This window comes from Doryrhamphus excisus, linkage group LG2 (genome assembly GCF_037039965.1).
Source record: "Doryrhamphus excisus strain RoL-2023G ecotype Guam linkage group LG2, RoL_Dexc_Guam_v1.1, whole genome shotgun sequence".
NCBI classification, from domain to species: domain Eukaryota; kingdom Metazoa; phylum Chordata; class Actinopteri; order Syngnathiformes; family Syngnathidae; genus Doryrhamphus; species Doryrhamphus excisus.
This window is the reverse complement of record NC_136358.1, coordinates 20,816,546-20,837,547: the sequence shown is the minus strand read 5'-3', so window position 1 is coordinate 20,837,547 and position 21,002 is coordinate 20,816,546. Positions and strand designations below refer to the sequence as shown.

Here is a 21,002-nt window from a genome sequence, read left to right as displayed (position 1 = left end):
AGATGATTTAATTGAGATTTTAAATTGAGATTATTCTGATTATCGTATATAGTAATGCCTCGTTTATCGAGGCTAATTGGTTCTAGACTCGACCACCATAAGTGAATTTCCACAAAGTACGGTTCCTGATTCATAAATGGAATATTTCGGTAATTTGACCATAGAAAACTTGTTCGCCACCTTCTAAATGAGGTTTTTAACATCATTAGAGCCCTCTCGATATGAATCTAACACCCCTATAGTCACCAAGAAGACATATAAGACATAAATAAGACATCATATATAGTGATACATGTTAGCATTGGGACTGTTTCTTGTTGTCTTTTACAATCAGTAACTGTTACATTTGTTCACTTCCTGTTTTCCTAATATCATTTAAGTTATTTTTATTTTTATTTTTTTTTTATTATTATTTTGTAATTTTACATTAAAAATGCTTAATTTAGGCACAAAAAACCTGTAAAATTAGTTTTAATAGCCAAATCAGAATGCGTATCAAAAAGATCCGCTGTGGCGACTCCGTAAAAAAAAGAAAAAGCAGAAAGAAACAAAAAATAAACAAAATTTTGAAGACTGAATATTTATTTAGCTACTTATTGTAAGTAGTAATAACTAAAATGTACGATTGAGCTTATATTAGATTGCATCCAAAAATTGCTGGGAAAAAAAAAGTTGTTCAGGAGAAACTGGTGGTCCCCACCCCCCCAGCCCCCATCCCACCAATCGACCCCATCTCCCCCCTGAGAACTAATAGCTGATGGTAATTACATTTAATGAGATCATGGGGTCGTCTGCAGGGTGCACTTCTGCAAATTGCTCCTGGCATGGGGTCTGAGGTTGAGGGGGGGGGATTGTTTTTTTGGATTGTTTTTTTTTGGGGCGGAGGGGGCCACCGAGTCTCAGCCGACGAGCAACGAAACGTGACGACCTCAGCTTTTTGTCAACACGCACATTGGTGGCACTCACATCCATGTACCCGCCCCCTCCCGCCCACCGCCCCAGGGGCCATGATGGGTGATGTTGACACTCTCCTTGCTGTGGGCGGTGACCTATGCGTCTTAACTAATCCATTAACAACTAATTGTCTCCTCCTCCTCCCCGGGTACTTGGACAAACAGCCCAGTAGGGGGCCGGGGGGGGCTCGGTGGTGGGCGGCGTGCCTTATAAAAGTGGAAGAGGAGCCGTCCACTGTCACTGACACTTGGATTTTCCAGCTGCGTCTGAGGAGAAACCACAAGCCGTAAAGCCGCGTCTCGTGTCGCTGCGTTTTGTGTCTCGTGTCGCCGTGACCTCGCTTGATTTGCCGCCCTTTACGAGCGCCGCCATGTTGTGGAGTCTGTGGACGGTGAGCCTGTGCGTGTGCTTCTCCTGGGCTGATGCGCACATCTGGGCCTGGATGCTCAATATGCCTCACAGTCCGCCCAAAGAGGGGGCGGTGGCGTTCAGGGAGGGTGCCCCCCCTGCCAGGGCCCCCACGGTAAGAGAGCCTTTAGCTTTAGAAGCCCTTCTCGAAAAGTCTTTAACGCTTCCTGCTGTCATCTTTAGGCGGCGTGCGACCACGACAGGGCCTGCGGACGGGGCTTCTCCTGTGACCGCCATTTTGGCCTGTGCGTGCCACTCCGCGGGGAGGGTCACTACTGCCGCAGAGATGCGCAGTGCGTCCGCGGCCTCAGCTGCATGTTCGGGAAGTGCCATCGCAGAATTCCCAACGGACAGGAAGGTAATCGTGCTGGCTCGTGCGCCCGCCAGAACGCCATCACGTCATCACGTCATCATGTCAACGGCTGAGCTAACCGCCCGTGTTGTGTTCCCAGGTGCCCGTTGCAAGGCAGACCGGGACTGTGGGACGTCCATGTGCTGCGCCCGACACCACGGCGAGCACGTGTGCAAGCGGCGGCTGGTGAGTGGCGAGAGCTGCTACGTACCCGACGGGGGCTTGGCCTTTAGCATCAACCAGATTTGCCCGTGCGACGAGGGGCTGCTGTGTCGAGAGAACAGCACCCCACGGAGGAGAGAGTGAGTAGTGCACTTTTAGTGTTGTACTGTCTTTTCATTTCAAAGAAAATTGTACTTGCCCATCATACCCAATTAATGTCTTTCTCTTTACCGTGTCTTCTAAAGATATAAAAACAGATAAAAATAGACTGCGTGTATAAAGTCTAGGGGTCGGCAACCCTGGAGCCTCACTTCACCGAGTGTGGTGAATTTTTTTAAGGCCAAAGTCGGGGAAATGTCCATTTTCTAAATTAATGTGAAATCTCCGACTCACCGCAAGTCCTTGAATGCATCTCGACTGTGTTCTGACTGCTGATTAGTTGAGCAAGGGGAAAGGAGGTAATTTTAGTCATTTTAATTTATTTATTTATATATATTTTTTATTTCTTCAGAGAAAAATTGGCATTTCACTTTGTTTACTTTGTAGGGGAGCAGAATCGATTTTTTTTTTCAAATTTTTTTTAAACATTTTTTTGTGACCGTACAATGACATAATGGGTACCATTGTAACTGTCAATATAGTGATATATAGCAGTTTTGCAATCAGTAACTTACATTTGTTCACTTCCTGCTTTCCTAATATAGTTTTTATTTTTATTAATTTATTTTATGTATATATATATATATAATATTTATGCATTGTGGATGATTACAGTACATTTTACAGTACATACAAAGTACATTTTAAAGATTAACTATTTTTTACGTTTCAGGAGGGATTTTATTTACCAGGCGGACCGCACCAGCTGGACGTGCCAAGTACCCAAAAGCTAACCCCAACCTCCACATGAAGCTATTTATTATGAATTATACTGTACAGGATTGTATCAAAGTGTTGTCTTTTTATGTTTGTATATTTTTCTGATGTTGTATATTTGCCCTAAAGCACTACAGTGTACACTTTTCATGGTACTAGAAGCAATAAACATGCCTCGGCTCCTGTTTGGAACTTGAACTTTTCTCGACTTTTGGATGCATTCGGTGTGCGGCTGACACGTTGTTGCGCCGGCGGGCGTTTTGTTAAATAAAAGCCGCTTGTTGCTGCAACGTGAGCTGCTGTTAGATGCTATCTGCGCCTCCTTCTCATGCTAATCGGCTGCACTTTGCATTCAGCATCTTTGCTCTTTTCATGGCTTTGGTGCAGGAATTTCATTCTCAGTGACTCAGGTCAGAAAATACTACTTGTACTCGCATCGTACTGACAGATTTTTTCCACCATTTTGACCCTCATGTGGCGAAATAGTTACAATCTGTGCCTTTAAAGATAAATGCTAAATGTATTTAGCATTTAGCATATTTATTTTATGCATACTAAATGTATGTCAACGTATGCTAAATTTTCTAGATTAGTGTTCTCGCCGACTAGTGTTTGCCTTCAGCAATTTTTACCTGAGGACTGGAGCACACGTGCTGGAAGACACAGCCATCCCGATGAGAAGGACAAGTGTAGTTGTTGCTGTTGTAGTTGCCTAGCATAAGAACTAGCATAAGTATATGTATCAATGCGCTTCAAAAAAATCAAAATAGAGCAAGATACTGCAACTATTACATGTTAGCATTTTTTATCTTTTTTTTTTTAGGGGGCTTCGTAGTCAAAATAGTTGTATCCCAATGACAGCATTGTAAGCTAGCTCATATTCACTTGTTTTCTTGCGTTATAATGCACAGAAAAAGGGAACACAGGTCATTAGGTGTCAGTAATTGTGACAATAGCCACCACAGGAAGTACTGTTCACAACAAGTAAAAAAAACAATGATGCTAACATATGTGAATCGATATTGTGCCTTATTTATGTCTGAATTTCTCTTGCTATATCTGCTATATCTGGTAATAATAGCATAAAGGTGGTTGTAGGGGTGTTATGTCATGTCAAGAGGGCTCTAATAATGTTAACAAAGTCATATTTAGAAGGTAAAAAACAGGTTTTCTATTAACAATGAGAAATATTCCATTAATAAATAAAATATCTGGCGGTAGGTTCACTTATCACCGTCAGGTCTGGAACCAGTTAACAGTGATAAATGAAGTAGCGCAAAAAGGAAACCTTTTTGGTTTTAATTGTCCAGTCGATGAATTGTTCCTGGGTCATATGATTTATTGTTGAGAAAAACATAATATAAACTGCACTTTATTGGTAAAACTAAGAACAATAATAAACAAAATAAACATTGAAGTTGTATGGAAGTGATTTTTAAAGAAGTCTGCACTTTCAGGTGGAGAAAGTGGCGCATTTCCACCAGGTCCATGGCTCCAAAAGGATCGGGGTCCCGTGAGAGTCCGGTCATTTGAAAGTCAATGTCGGAGCAGCACAGAGGGCTTTTGTCAGCCGGTCCACAATGGTCCAGGTCCGGGGCTGGGAACCCACCGCCGTATAAAAAGATGAAGATGTTTGCCGTGGAGCCGTGAGGGACGGCTGACAAAACACAGGTGAGCGGTTTTTTCAGCTTCTGTAACGTTGCAACATGGCCGCTGTTGACGCCGCCGCCCTCATCTTCACGCTGCTTCCTGTCACGTGGACCTGCGTTCCCCAAAAAGCAGGTAAGGAGCACTTGATGATCCATTTTGATGTCTTCCAAATGCACAGTCTGGATCACATTATTTTTATTTATTGTCCCGTCCAGCCATTAGGGCTCCGCGCAGATGCCACCTACAGGAAATATCAAATATTGTTGTTTGTGTGGCGTCTCAGATTACATCATGGTGTCGTGTTTCCCCAACGCCATCATCGCCAAAGTGCCGGAGTGTCCGTACGGCTGGGAGTTGGAGCAGCTGTCCCTGGGGGGCGTCTGCTCCACCGGGGTGCACAGCTCGGGCTACTACCGCTTCATCATCCCCGACCTGACGCCCAGGAACCACTCGTACTGCGGCACCCAGTCTGAGGTGAGGCCAGGTCCTTGGGACCGCCCCTAATGAAACATGGAAGGGGCGGAAGTAGCCTGCTAGCTCCCAAGCATGATGAGACCCTCCTTTATTATTGTAGGCCTTGGTGGTAGTCTCTGAGGTGACATTCAGGGGGTACATTCCGGGTGACATTCCGGGGTGCATTCCGGGGTGACATCCCGGGGTGACATTTTGAGGTGACATTCCAGGGTGACATTCCAGGGTGACATTCCAGGGTACATTCCAGGGTGACATTTTGAGGTGACCTTCCGGGGTGACATTCCAGGGTGACATTCTGGGGTGACATTTTGAGGTGACATTCCGGGGTGACATTCCGGTGGTACATTCCGGGGTGCATTCTGGGGTGACATCCCGGGGTGACATTTTGAGGTGACATTTTGAGGTTACATTCCAGGGTGACATTCCAGGGTGACATTCCAGGGTGACATTCCAGGGTGACATTCCGGGGTACATTCCAGGGTGACATTTTGAGGTGACCTTCCGGGGTGACATTCCAGGGTGACATTCCAGGGTACATTCCGGGGTGACATTCCGGGGTGACATTCTGGGGTGACATTCTGCGGGTACATTCCGGGGTGACATTTTGAGGTGACATTCCGGGGTGACATTCCAGGGTGCATTCCGGGGTACATTCTGGGGTGACATTCCGGGGTGACATTCCAGGGTGACATTCCAGGGTGACATTCCTTTTTGAGGAACACTGAAAAGTTGTGCAATTTTTCCTTTAAGCAGCCAAACATCTCACCCCCCCCCCCCCCCCCCACAGCCACACCATCGCTGTGTGACGCCTGTGTGACTTATGTTCTGCTGGCCAAAATCAGCCGCCCATCATTACAACATCATGGTGGGGGCTGGCTGGGGAGGGAGCGGGGGCGGGGTCTTTGACCCAGTTTGACCTGCCAGTCAGCATGAATAGCCGTCCTTGAAGACAAGACATATAAGTACTAAAGTCTCATATGTAATTTGTCAAAGCTAGGGGTGTCCAAAGTGCAGCCTGGGGGTCCATTTTGGGCCTCAAGTCTGACCATGCTTGGTACCCTGGGGTAACAAAGGGTTATTTTGGTATTTAAACGCCCCACCCGGTCTCTCCATGGTACAGTCCAGTTGTTGTACCCTTACAGTACATTCCAGGCAAAGACGCCAAGTACGTCTTCTACAACTCGGTGGTGTCCAACGATACGTCGCTGACGCTCCGAAACCAGCCGGTCAACTACACCTTCAGCTGCGTGTACCGCGCGTTCTACGTGGTCAACAACGCCGTCTTCAGCCAAAGGTAAACGCCCACCCGTCCGGCTAGCGGCGCCCCGAGAAGACGCTCGGACTCAATCGTCTGCTTTTTCCAGAGTGGCCACCGTTTATGTCAACAATGGCACCTCCGGCACGTTTATGTCCCAGTTGTCCCTGGGCGTGTTCACGGTGAGTGTTCCGCACGCTTGTTATGCTAACGGGAAAAGGTCAAAGGTGAAATGAACGTTTCCTACAGAATGCCAAGTTCTTGTACGCCAAAGAGGCCCCGTACGTGATCGACACCTCCGAGATCGGCTCCGATGTCTTCATCGGCGTTGAGGCCAAAGGGCTCAGCAGCAGGTTCAAAGTGGTCATCGCCAACTGCTGGGCCACGCCCACGCCTTACTCCACAGACAGGAAGAGGTGGAGCCTCATCATCAACAGGTAACTTTGATGGTCTTTCAAGGTCATCTGAATGCCTTTTCAATTGGATCTTACCTTATTTCAATATTTTTATTTTGGAAAATGCAACAAAATATGGAAATCTGCATAAATATTTAAATATTTTATATTTTTGTACCAATAATCATCATATTTGTTTGTATTTTTATTGGTTACACTTTTACTTGTTTATTTGTATGCTTTTATACGTCATTTTTATTTCTATTATTTCTTACAGTTTTATTTAAGTCATTTTATTAGAATTTATTTAAATAAGTTAGTTTCACAGTTTAATTGAACTAATTAAAAAAAAAACTATTTTTAAACTTTCATTTAAGTTATTTTTATTTTACATTTTATTTTCATTTGGTATTAAGCAATTTCTTTGTATTTTCGTATTTTTTACACTTCTATTTAAATCATTTCAACATTTTTAAATCATTGTATTGTATTTAAATCCTTTTTTATTAGAATTTATTATTATTTTCTTTAAATTTTTATGTAATTTTCATTTGTATTTTTTACACATTTTATTATTTTTATATTAATTTAGTCATTTATATTTGTATTTCTTTTTATTTGTTACACTTTGATGTCATTTTATTATTTAATTTTTTACACTTTTATGTAAGTCATTAAAAAATAATTTATAAACTTTCATATAAGTCATTTTAATTTGATAATTCTTTCTTTCTTATATATCACTGTCACATATTAAGGGTTTAATATTCCATATAACAAGGGTATAATTAATACTATTTCAATGAATGTTAATATAATAAATGCCTTTTATTTGGATTTTACCTTATTTAAACATTTTATTTTGGAAAATGCAACAAAATGTGGAAATCTGCTTAAATATTTAATATTTTTGTACCAATAATGGTCCATATTTAAACCCCAAACAACATGATTTGGTCATGAATAACAGCTGCCCGTCCGACGACTCCGTCATCATCTTCGAGAACGCCAAAGAGGGCCGCTCCACCTTCAAGTTCAAGTCGTTCCGCTTCCAGGGCCAGGAGAAGGTGTCCATGGTTTGGCTTCACTGCGAGGTTCACGTGTGCGACGGCGAGCGGCTCGTGTGTCAGCCCGTGAGTCACACAACATGTTCGCAGGGGATGAACGACATCTCGCTCGACTCACGGTGCCGTACCTTCCTGTCCTTTATGTCATTGGTTCCTGGCTTTGAAGAGTCCCTGTCCGGCCAGGAGACTGGCGTGGAGGGCGGAGCCAAGCGGCGGGGTCCTGACAGCTCAGTTTCACGTTAAAGGTACAGTACGCCCCGCTAGACCATTGCTGGGGAAGGCAGGGGTCAAATGGGTCTCAAATGCTCTCAATGTGGGACCCACATTTTACAATGATTTTTAAAAGTTTTTTTTTTTTACACTTTTATTTCAGTGAGTTATTTTTTTTTATTTATAGTTAAGGATTAAAAAAAAATTTATTCAAAAAATTTGTTGTTTTTAAGTTGTAGTTGTATTTCTTACACTTCTATTGAAGTCATTTTGATTGCAACTTATTTGTATTTTTTTCCACTTTTATTTAAGTAATATATGTCTTACACTTTTAATTTTATTATTTTTTATGCTTTCATTTAAGTCATATTTATTTGTATTTTTATTGTTTACACTTTTGTCTGTAATTTTGACATGTATTTTCATGCTTTATACGTCATTTTTATTTATATTATTTCTTATAGATTTATTTAAGTAATTTTATTCGAATTTATTTATATGTTAGTTTCACAGTTTCATTAAAGTTATTTTAATATTTTATTTTAATTTGGTGTTAAGCAATGTTTTTGTATTTTTGTATTTTTTTAATTTTATTTTTGTATTTTTTTACACTTAAGTTTTTTCAAGTTGTATTTTCTACACTTCTATTTAAATCATTAAAAAAATTAATCATTGTTTATGCTTGTATTTAAATAATTTTTATTTGAATTTATTTTTTATTTTCTTTAGATTTTTAATGTAATTTTCATTTATATTTTTTACACTTTTTATTATTTTTCATGCTTTTATTGAAGTCATTTATATTTGTATTTCTTTTTATTTTTTACACTTTGATGTCCTTTTATTATTTACATTTTTACACTTTTATTGGAGCCATTAAAAATATAATTTATAAACTTTCATCTAAGTCATTTTAATTTGATATTTCTTTTTTTCTTATATATCACTGTGGCCTATTAAGGGTTTAATATTCTATATAACAAGGGTATAATTAATACTATTTCAATGAATGTCAATATAATAAATATAAAATATCTTGTTCTTGACAGGTAATGGATCCTCCAGTTATGGACACATTATAGGTAAAACATTTTAACCATGACAGATATGATATGATATGATATGCAGATATGAATAAATATTCCATTAGGTACACCCGTACCCGCTGTCAGGGGTATGAAACATCAACAAACATTCCTGGGCTTTGCATTGGTAGCTTGGAATTGTGTTGTGCGGGTGTACCTAATGAAGTGTCCAGCGGGAGCCTTATTTCCTCCAGCTGTGATTGGTGGTTGTGTAACTTCCTATTTTGTTTTTTCGGCAGGAGCATCTCCCCGCCTCCTGCTGCTCGTCTTCATGAGCATGTGTTGTCCGTCACTAACGACACACTTCAACTGATGTTTGGAGACCACATCCGGGACTCAGGTCGGTTTATACTTGGGCTTACTTAGGCTCGGCAGGACCAAGGATGTACTCATGAATTCATATCGCATCTATAAAACCTGATCTCAAACCCAGCAAACTGGCTCGTGTGGCGTTTATTTTATTTCCTGATGTGGCGCCTTTGCCGTGTGGTTAGAAAAATGGAAATATGCCGCACATCCGTTATTATCCCCAACAGAAAAATGTCCACTTTTGACACAATGTAAAAAAAATGGAATTCAAAATATTAAGAGAAAAAAGTTGCAATCTAATGAGAAAAAATTGACAGAAATAATGTAATAATATTTAGAGAAAAAATAACATTTTAGTATCATAACGTTGAAATATTAAGTCGTAAAATGATGAAAAATAAACAAAACAAAAAAATATGTTTTTGAAAATTGACTTTACAAGTAGTGTAGCGGTAATATTAATAATTTAATAATGATTTTAATAATAAAATCAAAATATTATGGGAATAAAGTCAGAATTACAAGAAGAAAACTTTAATGAAAAGAGTTTAATTTTTTTAAACAATTAAATAGCTGTAATTTTATGACAATAAAGTAACATAAATAAGACAAAGAAAATGTATATAATTATGGAAAAATTTCAATTTTACAAGAATAAACTACAGCTACAGCTACACGCAATAACCCGCACGGAAAGCTTTCTAGATCTTCCAGAATCTGCACCTATTCCAGCTGTATTTCCTTGGATTTACATATATGAATATATATTGTTTCTATATATTAATATATTAATTATATTAATATGAACATATAATAGTATAATTATTATATTATAATATTAATATTATAACTAAATATAATAAATATAGTTGATCATGTTAGCAGCTACAATAGTGGCATCGCTAGCTTGGTTAATACGTATACAAGTCAGTTATGTAAATAGAAGACTGTTGGTGTTTTTTTAAGGTTTTTGTGAATGCTTTAGCATCAAAATATTACTATTACGTCCCTTGTTAGCTAGCTTATATTAAGTCATTTTTCTCACGCTATAATGTATATGTGTCATTATATTCCACATAATGATGGGTACATTTCCCCAAAAAGTGCAGTTCCCCTTTAAGGTAGAACATGTACCGATGTTTAGTAATGAACAGGGAATTTCATTTCCACAAATCAAATGTATTTTGGGGACAGAATTTGGATACAATTGTGTGTCAGACGCCTGGTGGGTAGCTTGTACTATCTTAGTGACTTTCTTCCTCTTCGGTGTTTAATGCGCACCGACGGCACGGTGGAGTCGTCACTTGGTCCTTTTGTCTGCAGCTCTGCTCGGTCCTCCTGTTTTCTACAGAGCACAGATGTCACAAATACACCACAACAACATCCACGCAATCCAGGCCGCGTTGCTCACGGGTCCCGAGCGTACCTCTGCTGCCAGCTGGAGGCCTCCTTCTGCTTGTGCAGGGCCGTGAGCCACCAGTGGGGGGTTGAAGCCTTCCTTGCTTAGCAGCCAGTAAGTCTTGTGGGAGCCTTTGCCCTGCCGAGCACGTACACACACACACACACACACACACATATGTAGCAGGAACATGCATTGGAGTACCACCTGGGTCATGTACTGTCATCACCTTCATTTCGATTTCTCCTCTTTGCTCCAGCTGGAACGAGCCCACCTGGTCCAGAATGTCAGCGGTGGATTGAGATACGTGAATCTTCAAGGCTGACGTTGTTAAAAACACATATAAATGTAAATATACATAATAATAATAATAGTAATAAGTAATAATAGTTTTGTTTGTTTTGTTCATTTTGGTCATTTCGGTCATTTTGTTCATTTCGGTCATTTCAGTCATTTCGTTCATTTTGTTCATTCCGTTTGTTTTGTTCATTTTGTTCATTTTGTTCATTTTGTTCATTTTGTTCATTTTGTTCATTTTGTTCATTTCGTTTGTTTTGGTCATTTTGGTCATTTTGGTCATTTCGTTCATTTCGTTCATTTCGTTCATTTTGGTCATTTTGGTCATTTTGTTCATTTCGTTCGTTTTGTTCATTTTGGTCATTTTGTTCATTTCGTTTGTTTTGGTCATTTTGGTCATTTCAGTCATTTCGTTCATTTTGTTCATTTCGTTCGTTTTGTTCATTTTGGTAATTTTGTTCATTTCGTTTGTTTAGGTCATTTTGGTCATTTCAGTCATTTCGTTCATTTTGTTCATTTTGGTCATTTCGGTCATTTTGTTCATTTCGTTTGTTTTGGTCATTTTGTTCATTTTGTTCATTTTGTTCATTTTGTTCATTTTGTTCATTTTGTTCATTTTGTTCATTTTGTTCATTTTGTTCATTTTGTTCATTTTGTTCATTTTGTTTGTTTCGTTCATTTTGGTCATTTTGGTCATTTTGGTCATTTTGGTCATTTTGGTCATTTTGGTCATTTTGGTCATTTTGGTCATTTTGGTCATTTTGGTCATTTTGGTCATTTCGGTCATTTCGGTAATTTCTGTCAATTGATCTCTCCCTGTCCGTAGACTCGGTCAGCCGTGTCGAGTCGGTCCGTCCACTCATGTTCCCGTTTGTTCTGACTCAACATCGTATCAACAGGTGATGACTAGTGGTGTGTCGGTCATGAACGAACGGGTCAAAAGAACTAGTTCTTTTTTGTGAACGGAATGAACAAGGTCACCGACAGTGTCAGTCAATCTGTTGGTCTTTCGGTCAGCTAACCCCACCCACCCACAGAGCGAGGCGCGACGATAGGGTAAGACAGGACTGAACGGGTATATCAGGGGTGGTGACCTAGTTCTTTTGACCCGTTCGTTCATGACCGAGACACCACTATTGAATTCAGTTTTTTGTGTCATACGGAACAAAAGAATACCAAAAGAGAATTTTTGTATTGGATCTCCTGAGATTGGGCACCAAATGAAGTTTGCTTAACGAGCATCAGTTTTTTGCCGGCTCACGTAAGCTGTTGCTCTCCATGCGAGAGGCCGTGTTGACCGTGTCGCCAAACAAGCAGTAGCGAGGCATGGTGCTACCAACCACTCCAGCGACCACGGGACCTACGACACAGTCACACGGAGTCATCTTCACTCAGAAGGTCTTAAGGTTTGCCGCTTCCTGCCCGGTTTGTTCCTCCGTCTCTGGTTGTCACCTGAGTGAATCCCGATCCGGATGGCCAGACTCTCGGACGGCATGTGACGGATTCGGAAGCGCTTGATGGCACCGAGGAAGTGTAGAGCCATGGTGGAGACCTCCACGGCGTGCTGCAGGCCGTTGGTGATGGGCAGACCACTGGCCACCATGTAGGCGTCGCCGATGGTCTCCACCTAGAAGAGACGCCGATCATCTACCGTCCATGAGAGCCTTCAACCGACTTTGTCGCAACGTACTTTGTAGACGTCGTACATCCTGATGATGTCGTCAAAGAGGCTGTAGAGGTCGTTGAGGAACATGACCACCTCCATGGCCGAGCTGACCGAGCACATGGAGGTGAAGCCCACGATGTCGGAGAAGAAGATGCTCACCAAGTCGTAGCTGCGAGGCTCCACCGACTTACCGGCCATCAGCTCGTCGGCGATGTTCCTGCAAGGCAGCGACATCACCGTCTCAGGACTAGTGGAGATTGGTTTGGGTGCTCCGTTACCTTGGCAACATGCTGGAGAGAAGCTTGTCTGCTCGGGCCTTCTCGGCTACCAGCTGATTGGTCCTGTCCTCCACCACCTCCTCCAGGTGATTTGCATATTTCTCCAGCTTGTCCACCATGTTGTCCAGGATGTTTGCATGGCTGCAGGACACAGAAGAACACTTCACTGGGAGGTTACCCTGCTCACCAAAAATGGGATTGACTCCTGATAGTCCTGGTAGAACTGAAGAGATGGTCAAGAACTGTGAAGTCTGGACTTCCTACTGAGACTGCTTCTCCAGTGACCCAGACCTGGATAACCAGAAGAAAATGAACGGATTGATACTAGATGATTATTTCTAATTCCTAGACTTCTTGATCCAGGAGGTGACCAGGAGACGTCCAGATTAGATGCTCAAGCCTCCAGCCACCCCAACTCCCAACCCCCAACTCTCCCAACCCGGATGACCGAAATCTTCATCCTATCCAGGCTTTTGGTCGCTACGCAAAGCTTGAGTGTAGGAACATAGATCCAGAGTATCTCCATGATGGTCTGGTACAGCGACTGTATTCCTGCAGACGTTTTGGAGGTCTGGAGTGGAGGTCAATCTTGTGCTCCAGCCTTCCTCCTCCAGTGAACAAAACACTTGATACTTCTCCACCTGGAGAAACACCTCCTCCATCCACACAAACCCCCGCACGCGTCCCCTTTGCTTCTCAGACTCCAACCTCCTGGTACTCCCCTGTAAGACCAAGATCCGAACCTGGGGGTGACAGAACCTTCTCCATCGCTGCCCCCACCCTCTGGAACTCTTTGTGCTTGCCCCGACCTTCCCAGTTTCAAAAAACAACTCAAAACCGAATCCGTTTTTAATGTCTAACTTTTTATACCTGACTGCTGCGCCCGGGTCTCCTGGCTGTGAGGTCTGCGTGCTAACCACACGACCACCGTGCAGCCAAGCGCTATACAACTAAAATGTATTATTATTATTATTATTATTATTATTATTATTATTATTATTATTATTATTATTATTATTATTATTATTATTATTATTATTATTATTACAAGGACTGAATGGCAGGGACTAGTGTCTCACAAACCCCATACCGCCCTTTAGTCGGCCATTTTGATTATTTTATTGTTGTTTAATGGCCACCTCAATCGGTCATCACCAACCATCCACCCTTTTATGCTCTTCTTTTGGTGCCTTTTCCACAAATGACTTTCTTCTGGTTTGGAAGTGACTACAATGGACTTGACCATGGACACAGACCCCCCCCCCCCCATGCTAGCCTGTAAACATGGCAGTCTTGAACTGTTAGCATCGCTATCATGTTGTTCAACATATGGAGGAGAAACAATGGCGGACCTGTCTGGACTGGAGTCCTTCAGTTGCCTCAGTATGGATCGAAACGGCGGTCGGTGGTCCGGGTTTTCATTCCAGCAGACCCTCAGCAGGGAATTGATGTTGTCATCACACAGCTCGGACAGTGCGGGTCTGAGGGATTCCCCGTGGAAGGGCCCCCGCAGCCTGGTGATGATCTCTGAGGGGACAATAACGACAATGGTTGAGGCCCCTCAAAGATGTTTTTGAGACTGAGATGTTTCATCAGCAACCTTTAGGCTGCAGGTGGACGTCGTGGTACGGTCCGTTGCTGGCGTTGTACATGAGCTCCCACAGAATGATGGCAAAGCTGTACACGTCCCCTTTTGGCGTCCCCTTGACCGGGGCGTGGCCTTGTCTCAAAAGCTCAGGCGCCTTCCAGTATAACTCTGAAACAAGTCCTCCAATGAAGAAACGAGCATCTTATTCTTCATAAAACCAAAACTGGTCTCCACCGACTCCCAACTCTGACCTTCATATTTGGGACTTTCCGGCCGGACCAGCTTGCCTTTGTTGCCATATTTAAACTCCCACAGTCCGAATCCGGAAAGCTTAATCTGCAACCGACTGTCCACCATGCAGGTGCTGGTCTTCAGGTTGCCATGAAACTTGAGGCTGCTCTTGTGAATGAAGTCCATGCCCTGGAGGAAGAACCGGAACGGTTTTAGGTCCTAGCCTTCTGTTAATATATATATATTTGTTAATATTGTTTTAAAGTAAATCGACCTACGTTGACGATGTCATAAGCAAAGGAGAGCTTGAACATCCCATCCAGCTCAACATCTGAGGCCTTCAAAACATCCTGACAAAGAAACCTTTGTTGAACCATTTTGATGATCAGTTAGCGTTAGCGTCCTCCAACTGACCTTCAGGCTACCTTTCCTGCAGTACTGCGTGACCAGACACACGTTTGGAGGCTCCACGCATGCGCCGAAGAACTGCACCAGGTTCTCGTGCTTCATCTCTTTCATCTGGACGTGGTTAGCAACACGTGAAGACAAATGGAAAACCAGGGATGTTTTTTGAAGAGAAAGAACATCACCATGTTGAACTCTGCCAGGACCGAGGGGCTTTGAAGGTTGTCACAAACGTGGTTCCTCATGTACTTGATGGCCACCTGGTTTCCCTGTGTGTGGTCAGATGTTCTCCAGTTACAGTAACTATCATTGCAAGCATCTTTGCAGGTTTTAGACAGGTTCTGTAGGTTCTACAAGATTTGCAGACATTCCGCTACTTTTATGGTCTTTCCCAGAGTTTTCCCAGGAAGTTGGAACCATAAAATCTCCCAAAATGGAGATACGTGTTCAAACAAAGTGGTACCTGGTAGAGACCAATGGTGGAGTAGATGTGCTCTTTGCCCATCTTGTCCCTCAGGCCGTAACTGTTGTTGGACAAGGTGGAGTAGGAGCCTCCACTCCCGCTCTGGCTCCTCGTGGTGCTGAGGGACAATCCCTGCAGACCCTGCATGGATGGAGGGCACGCCAACCAGATGAACATCAGCAGGGCCAATGCATGGTTGGCCAACGCGTGGCCAACAGGCCGGGTTTCATACCGACACCTCTCTGATGATGGTGATGTCGCTGTAGTTGATGAGCCACCAGCGCGAGTCCTCCAGCCTCAGCTGGAGTCGAAGCTTCTGCAGGACCAGGATGCCGATGCCCAACACGAAGAGCACGCCGATGACAGGGAAGGTGACGAGGAGAGCCATCAGAACGATATCTGCGACGAGGATGCTCGTTGGAATTGGAATGAAGACGTGGATTGGATCTTCTGGACTGTATGTTGTGGACTGTACCATTGCTCAGCCATTCACAGAGCTCGTTGTTGAAACCACACTCTGGATTATCAGATGGAGGTCTTCCTTTGGGCCAAGTCACAGAACCGTACATGGCCGTCGGTCTGAAATCAGGTCATTCTTGGGTGAACATCTGGAATGAAGGCTTCTCCCTCAACTTAACGGTGGAGATGGAGACTTACTGGATGCTTTTGCTTGTGCTGTCAAAATGGAGGACGGGCACAAACGCTACGGTGCCTCTTGTGGACTGCAAGTCGTAAATTGAATAGTCCAGATTTCGTTCCCCGTCTTCGTCAAAGTGGATCAGACCAGAAGCTCCTGCAAAAGAACATCTGAATCTCACTGGATGGATACAAACGTTTCCGGTTGAAGGAGCTAACGCCCACCGTAGAATCGGATGCTGTTCTTGTTTTTTAATCTCTGAAGAATCTGACGACCGTCACGAGGATCTTTGCCGTCCTTCAAGACCTCCTTCAAGGCCATGGCGTAAAGAAGCACGGCGTCGTGCAGGTAAGCCGAGTAGGTGCTAACCTGAAACGACCCAATCGGGATGCACGGTGTTCCCGTCTCGTTCCTCGAATGTTCCAAAGTGACAGTACCTCTCTCTCCGACGTCAGGTTGCTCTGGAACGGAGGTCCTTTCAGTCTCTGGAAAACCTGCTCAAAGAAGTCGTAGTACTCGTAACCTTCGTACGACTTCTGGCCAATGATGAAGGTCATGTCGAAGGCTCGAATGGCCGCTTGGTGGGTGTGGCTGTCCAGGGAATATTTCCACATGTTGTCCTGCTCAATGAATAGGATTTACACACAAGCAAATTAGCACAGTTAGCACGCGGACCTCACAGCTAGGAGACCCCGGTTCGATAACACCCTCGGCCATCTCTGTGTGGAGTTTGCATGTTCTCCCCGTGCATGCGTTGGTTTTATCCGGGTACTCCGGTTTCCTCCCACATTCTAAAAACATGCTAGGTTAATTAGCCACTCCAAATTGTCCATAGGTATGAATGTGAATGGTTGTTTGTCTATATGTGCCCTGTGATTGGCTGGCTCACCCAAAGAATGGTTGTTTGTCTATATGTGCCCTGTTATTGGCTGGCTCGCCCGAATAATGGTTGTTTGTCGATATGTGCCCTGTAATTGGCTGGCTCGCCTGAAGATTGGTTGTTTTTCTATATGTGCCCTGTGATTGGCTGGCTCGCCCGAAAAATGGTTGTTTGTCGATATGTGCCCTGGGATTGGCTGGCTTGCCCAAAGAATGGTTGTTTGTCTATGTATATGTGCCCTGTGATTGGCTGGCTCGCCCGAAAAATGGTTGTTTGTCTATATGTGCCCTGGGATTGGCTGGCTCGCCCGAAGAATGGTTGTTTGTCTATATGTGCCCTGGGATTGGCTGGCTCGCCCGAAGAATGGTTGTTTGTCTATATGTGCCCTGGGATTGGCTGGCTCGCCTGAAGTATGGTTGTTGTCTATATGTGCCATGTGATTGGCTGGGTCGCCCGAAAAATGGTTGTTTGTCTATATGTGCCATGTGATTGGCTGGCTCGCCCAAAGAATGGTTATATATTGGAAAAGCAAAGTAAGCAAGGCCTAAGTGAAACTTTTTCCATGTTTTTGAAAGATTTGGTACTTATTCCAATGGACTGTGAGTACGTAGACTTAGCCGACATGCTAATTGATGCCATAATAGCGAGAGTGAAAGAAAGCGTATGAAAGAGAGACTGCTTCATAAAAGAGAAGACTTAACACTGCCAATAATCATTGAAATTGCCCGGCAATTTGAGCTCCCAAAAATACATGAAAATTGTCCGTGAGGAAGACAGAGATGACGTCAGAAGCTCGGTCATCCAGGACAAACTCAGAGCAGATCCTTTGTATTGAAGGAGCCACATGAAATGGCTTGGGAATCTGGTCTTCATGCCTTCAAGCCCGACCGGTAGAAGGACCCCGGGACAACTTATGGGGTACAGTGGTTAGCGCACAGACCTCACAGCTAGGAGACCCGAGTTCAATCCCACCCTCCGCCATCTTTGTGTGGAGTTTGCATGTTCTACATGCTAGGTTAATTAGCCACTCCAAATTGTCCATAGGTATTAATGTGGGTGGGAATGGTTGTTTGTCTATATGTGCCCTGGGATTGGCTGGCTCGCCAAAGAAGAAAAGAGAAAAAGAGAAGGAAAAAAAGAAAAGAAAAAAAGGATAAAAAAAGAGGAAAAAGAAAGAAGAAAAAAAAAAAAGAAAGGGGAAAAAAAGGAGAAAAAATAAGGAAAGAGGAAAAAGAGAAAAGAAAACAAGAAAAAAAGAAGAGAAAAAAGCAAAAGAAAAGAAAAAAGAAAAAAACGAGAAAAAATAAGGATAGAAGAGAAAATATAAAAGACGAAAAAGAGAAAAGAAAAAAGAGAAGAAAAAAAGAGAAAAAAGCAAAAGAAAAGAAAAAAGAAAGAGAAAAAAGAAAAAAAGGAGAAAAAATAAGGATAGAAGAGAAAATAGAAAAGATGAAAAAGAGAAAAGAAAACAAGAAAAAAGAGAAGAAAAAAAGAAGAGAAAAAAACAAAAGCAAGAGAAAAAAAGAAAGAAAAAAAAAGAAAATGAATGAATTCAATCCCAGCCATTTTTGCTGATTTTCACCGCATACTGTATATTGTGTTTTTGGGCAACGTATATGCAGGTAGACCTGGTATATACCCAAAGAAAGATCAGATTCTCATCTTTCATCATAAAAAATGTTCTAATCAGCGGTAGAACATAGTTAAGTTTCAGCAAAATATAAGTTTTTAAAACAAAAATGGAGAAAAAGATTTACAAATATAACAACATGTACTAATTTTTGCTTGTGTGCATTCGTTAAAATGAACAAATATTTCACTTTGAGCTCCCATTTGGTCCTGAAGGGTTCTTTACGTCACCCAATGGTGGTGAACGTGTGTTGGACCTGACAAGCATTCTTGTGTTTATGGACCAGTTTTTACCACATTGGACTTGAGTCCAAAAAAATGTGTGTCGTTGGTTTTACTCACCAGGCCGCCACTGACCTCAAAATGTTGCACCAGGAAGAAGACGTAGTCGCCCGCCATCAGGCCCTGGCGCTCCGCCTCCAGCAGCAGAGTCATGGAGTCGTCTTTGTTCGTCACGACTACAATTACTACACACACACACACCACACACACACACACACACGGCGGCGTCAAAAAGACGCGTCCAGTTCCCCACCGAAAGACGCCACCCACCTCTGGCAACGGTGGCGATGTACTTGACGTTGCGGTACACCAGCTGCCGATCGCTGGTGTCGAACTTGACGGCGGCCGTCAGCTTGAACCTGGACCTCAGCGGCGTCTCCACGGTCTTCCACAGCGCGTCCACTTTGTCCCACGTGTTGGAGTCCAGCCCGCCGCCGATCATGGCCACGTGGGTCCAGCCGAAGTACTCCAAGGTCTTCACCAGCACCTCGGAGCTCCTCTTGAGAGGAGGCACGATGTTGATGTAGGAGTCGTAGACGTTGGTGTTGTCCATTTTGGACGACTGTCCCACGAAGCCGAACATGGGGATGCTCCACGCTGACGCGATGAGGCCCGCCACCTTGGAAGCAACCAATCAGACGTCACATTCGGAGATCATCTGACGGCTGCTTTGAAGGCCGCCTACCTCGGCTTCTTCGGGACACGCCGGCCCAAACACGGCGGACACGTTCTCCCTCCAGACCTGATGGATGAACCCCTCCAGGGAGACTTTGGGACTGCATCGTGTGTCTGCGTACACGAAGTCCAGGCTGTAATTGCCCAGCAGAGACGGGTTGGCGTTGATCTTGTCCACGGCGATCTGGATGGCGGATCCCAGCCGTAAAGCGCTGAAGGGGAAGGACATGTTCCATGGAGTCTGGAAGCCAATCAGAAGCTTCGGGGCGCCCTCGCTGGGGGTCAGGGCGAGCATCAGATGGAGCAGCAGCACCTTGCCGACGCTGCAGGAAGCTGCGGCCGTCCTCATCGTCTTCGGGCTCTGAGTGGCTTGACACCACGGGACTTAAAGTAGCCTCCCTCCCACCGGGGATGTTGGACAGGAGCGGAGGGGGCGGCACCAAAAGGCGGACAGTTTAATAGGTACATCTGACCAACCTGCAGTAGATGTTCACTTTAATGCTTCTGTGCATTAAAGTGTATAAAGTGAAAAACTCAAATAATGAAATATTATTACTTATTGGTACACACGGTGAAAAATGACAGGATTATAACTTATACAAATTATATACATTTTAAGAAAAAAATGAATCTCAGCTTTGTGAAAAAATATTTTATTATTATTTTATTATTTTATTTTCAAAATATTTCAACTTTCATCTTAAATAATCAAATAATCTTTGCACATTTTTTAATATTATGACTTCATTCCCATAATAATTTGAATATATTCCCGTCAACTAATTTTCCCAAAATGACAAAAATTCATTATGTTAAAAATGTATTCTGGTAAATATTTCTTGTTAGAATAAAACATTTTTTTAATATTTCAAATTTTTTGTCATAAAATCTGTTTTTTCACCTTTCTTCATAGTAATTTTTGTTGTCATAACTTGCCATAATACTTTGACTTTTTGTTTTCCTTAATTTTCCTTAATTTTCCAAAAATTACAGCTTAATTTTGTTTTGTTTGTTTCTCTTAATATTCCAACTTTTCCATATGCATTCTTTTTAAATATTTCAACTGACAATATTTTTCTTCATGATATAAGATGAAAAATGATTTTTTTTCTCTTGATACTTTGACTTATATTTTGATTATAATTTATTTTAGTTATATTTATAGTTAGTTATATTTTAGTTTTTGCTCTAATATTATGACTTCATTCCCATAATAATTTGAATATATTCCCATCAACTAATTTTCCCAAAATGACAACTTCATAATGTTAAACGTTTATTCTGGTAAATATTTCTTGTTAGAATAAAAAAAATGTTTGTAATATTTAGAATTTTTTCTCATAAAATATGTTTTTTTTCACCTTTCTTCATAGTA

General features: G+C 42.5%; 3 protein-coding genes across 7 annotated transcripts; 2 read left to right on the top strand and 1 right to left on the bottom strand.

The window, feature by feature from the left end:
* Positions 1–873: 873 nt before the first annotated feature.
* On the top strand, positions 874–4,814 carry LOC144894622 (dickkopf-related protein 3-like). 3 transcript variants are annotated; one of them, XM_078788209.1, is made up of 4 exons: positions 874–1,477; positions 1,546–1,720; positions 1,815–2,016; positions 4,210–4,814. In XM_078788209.1, exons 1-4 carry the CDS (start codon positions 1,325–1,327, stop codon positions 4,283–4,285), a joined length of 606 nt encoding a protein of 201 aa, XP_078644335.1. In that variant the 5' UTR covers positions 874–1,324; the 3' UTR covers positions 4,286–4,814. The 3 variants fall into 3 exon arrangements, with proteins under 3 accessions (XP_078644335.1, XP_078644345.1, XP_078644340.1); XM_078788214.1 differs by lacking the exon at positions 4,210–4,814 and adding an exon at positions 2,709–3,064 and having other exon boundaries at positions 878–1,477; XM_078788219.1 differs by lacking the exon at positions 4,210–4,814 and having other exon boundaries at positions 876–1,477; positions 1,815–2,656.
* Positions 4,276–11,106, top strand: tectb (tectorin beta). 3 transcript variants are annotated; one of them, XM_078788205.1, is made up of 10 exons: positions 4,310–4,534; positions 4,686–4,876; positions 6,019–6,170; positions 6,241–6,313; positions 6,381–6,568; positions 7,497–7,659; positions 7,760–7,838; positions 8,853–8,885; positions 9,128–9,228; positions 10,856–11,106. In XM_078788205.1, exons 1-9 carry the CDS (start codon positions 4,459–4,461, stop codon positions 9,199–9,201), a joined length of 1,029 nt encoding a protein of 342 aa, XP_078644331.1. In that variant the 5' UTR covers positions 4,310–4,458; the 3' UTR covers positions 9,202–9,228; positions 10,856–11,106. The 3 variants fall into 3 exon arrangements, with proteins under 3 accessions (XP_078644332.1, XP_078644331.1, XP_078644329.1); XM_078788206.1 differs by lacking the exon at positions 10,856–11,106 and having other exon boundaries at positions 4,276–4,423; positions 9,128–9,274; XM_078788203.1 differs by lacking the exon at positions 10,856–11,106 and having other exon boundaries at positions 9,128–9,274.
* On the bottom strand, positions 10,437–19,976 carry gucy2g (guanylate cyclase 2g). The gene is made up of 22 exons (XM_058078004.2): positions 19,638–19,976; positions 19,223–19,571; positions 19,013–19,137; positions 16,599–16,781; positions 16,386–16,530; positions 16,182–16,317; positions 16,000–16,103; positions 15,757–15,923; positions 15,525–15,665; positions 15,247–15,330; positions 15,071–15,175; positions 14,935–15,006; positions 14,677–14,845; positions 14,438–14,593; positions 14,190–14,364; positions 12,838–12,978; positions 12,584–12,776; positions 12,346–12,520; positions 12,155–12,253; positions 10,826–10,917; positions 10,586–10,734; positions 10,437–10,542 (listed from the first exon to the last, which is right to left on the bottom strand). Exons 1-22 carry the CDS (start codon positions 19,974–19,976, stop codon positions 10,437–10,439), a joined length of 3,405 nt encoding a protein of 1,134 aa, XP_057933987.2.
* Between the last annotated feature and the right edge of the window lie 1,026 nt (positions 19,977–21,002).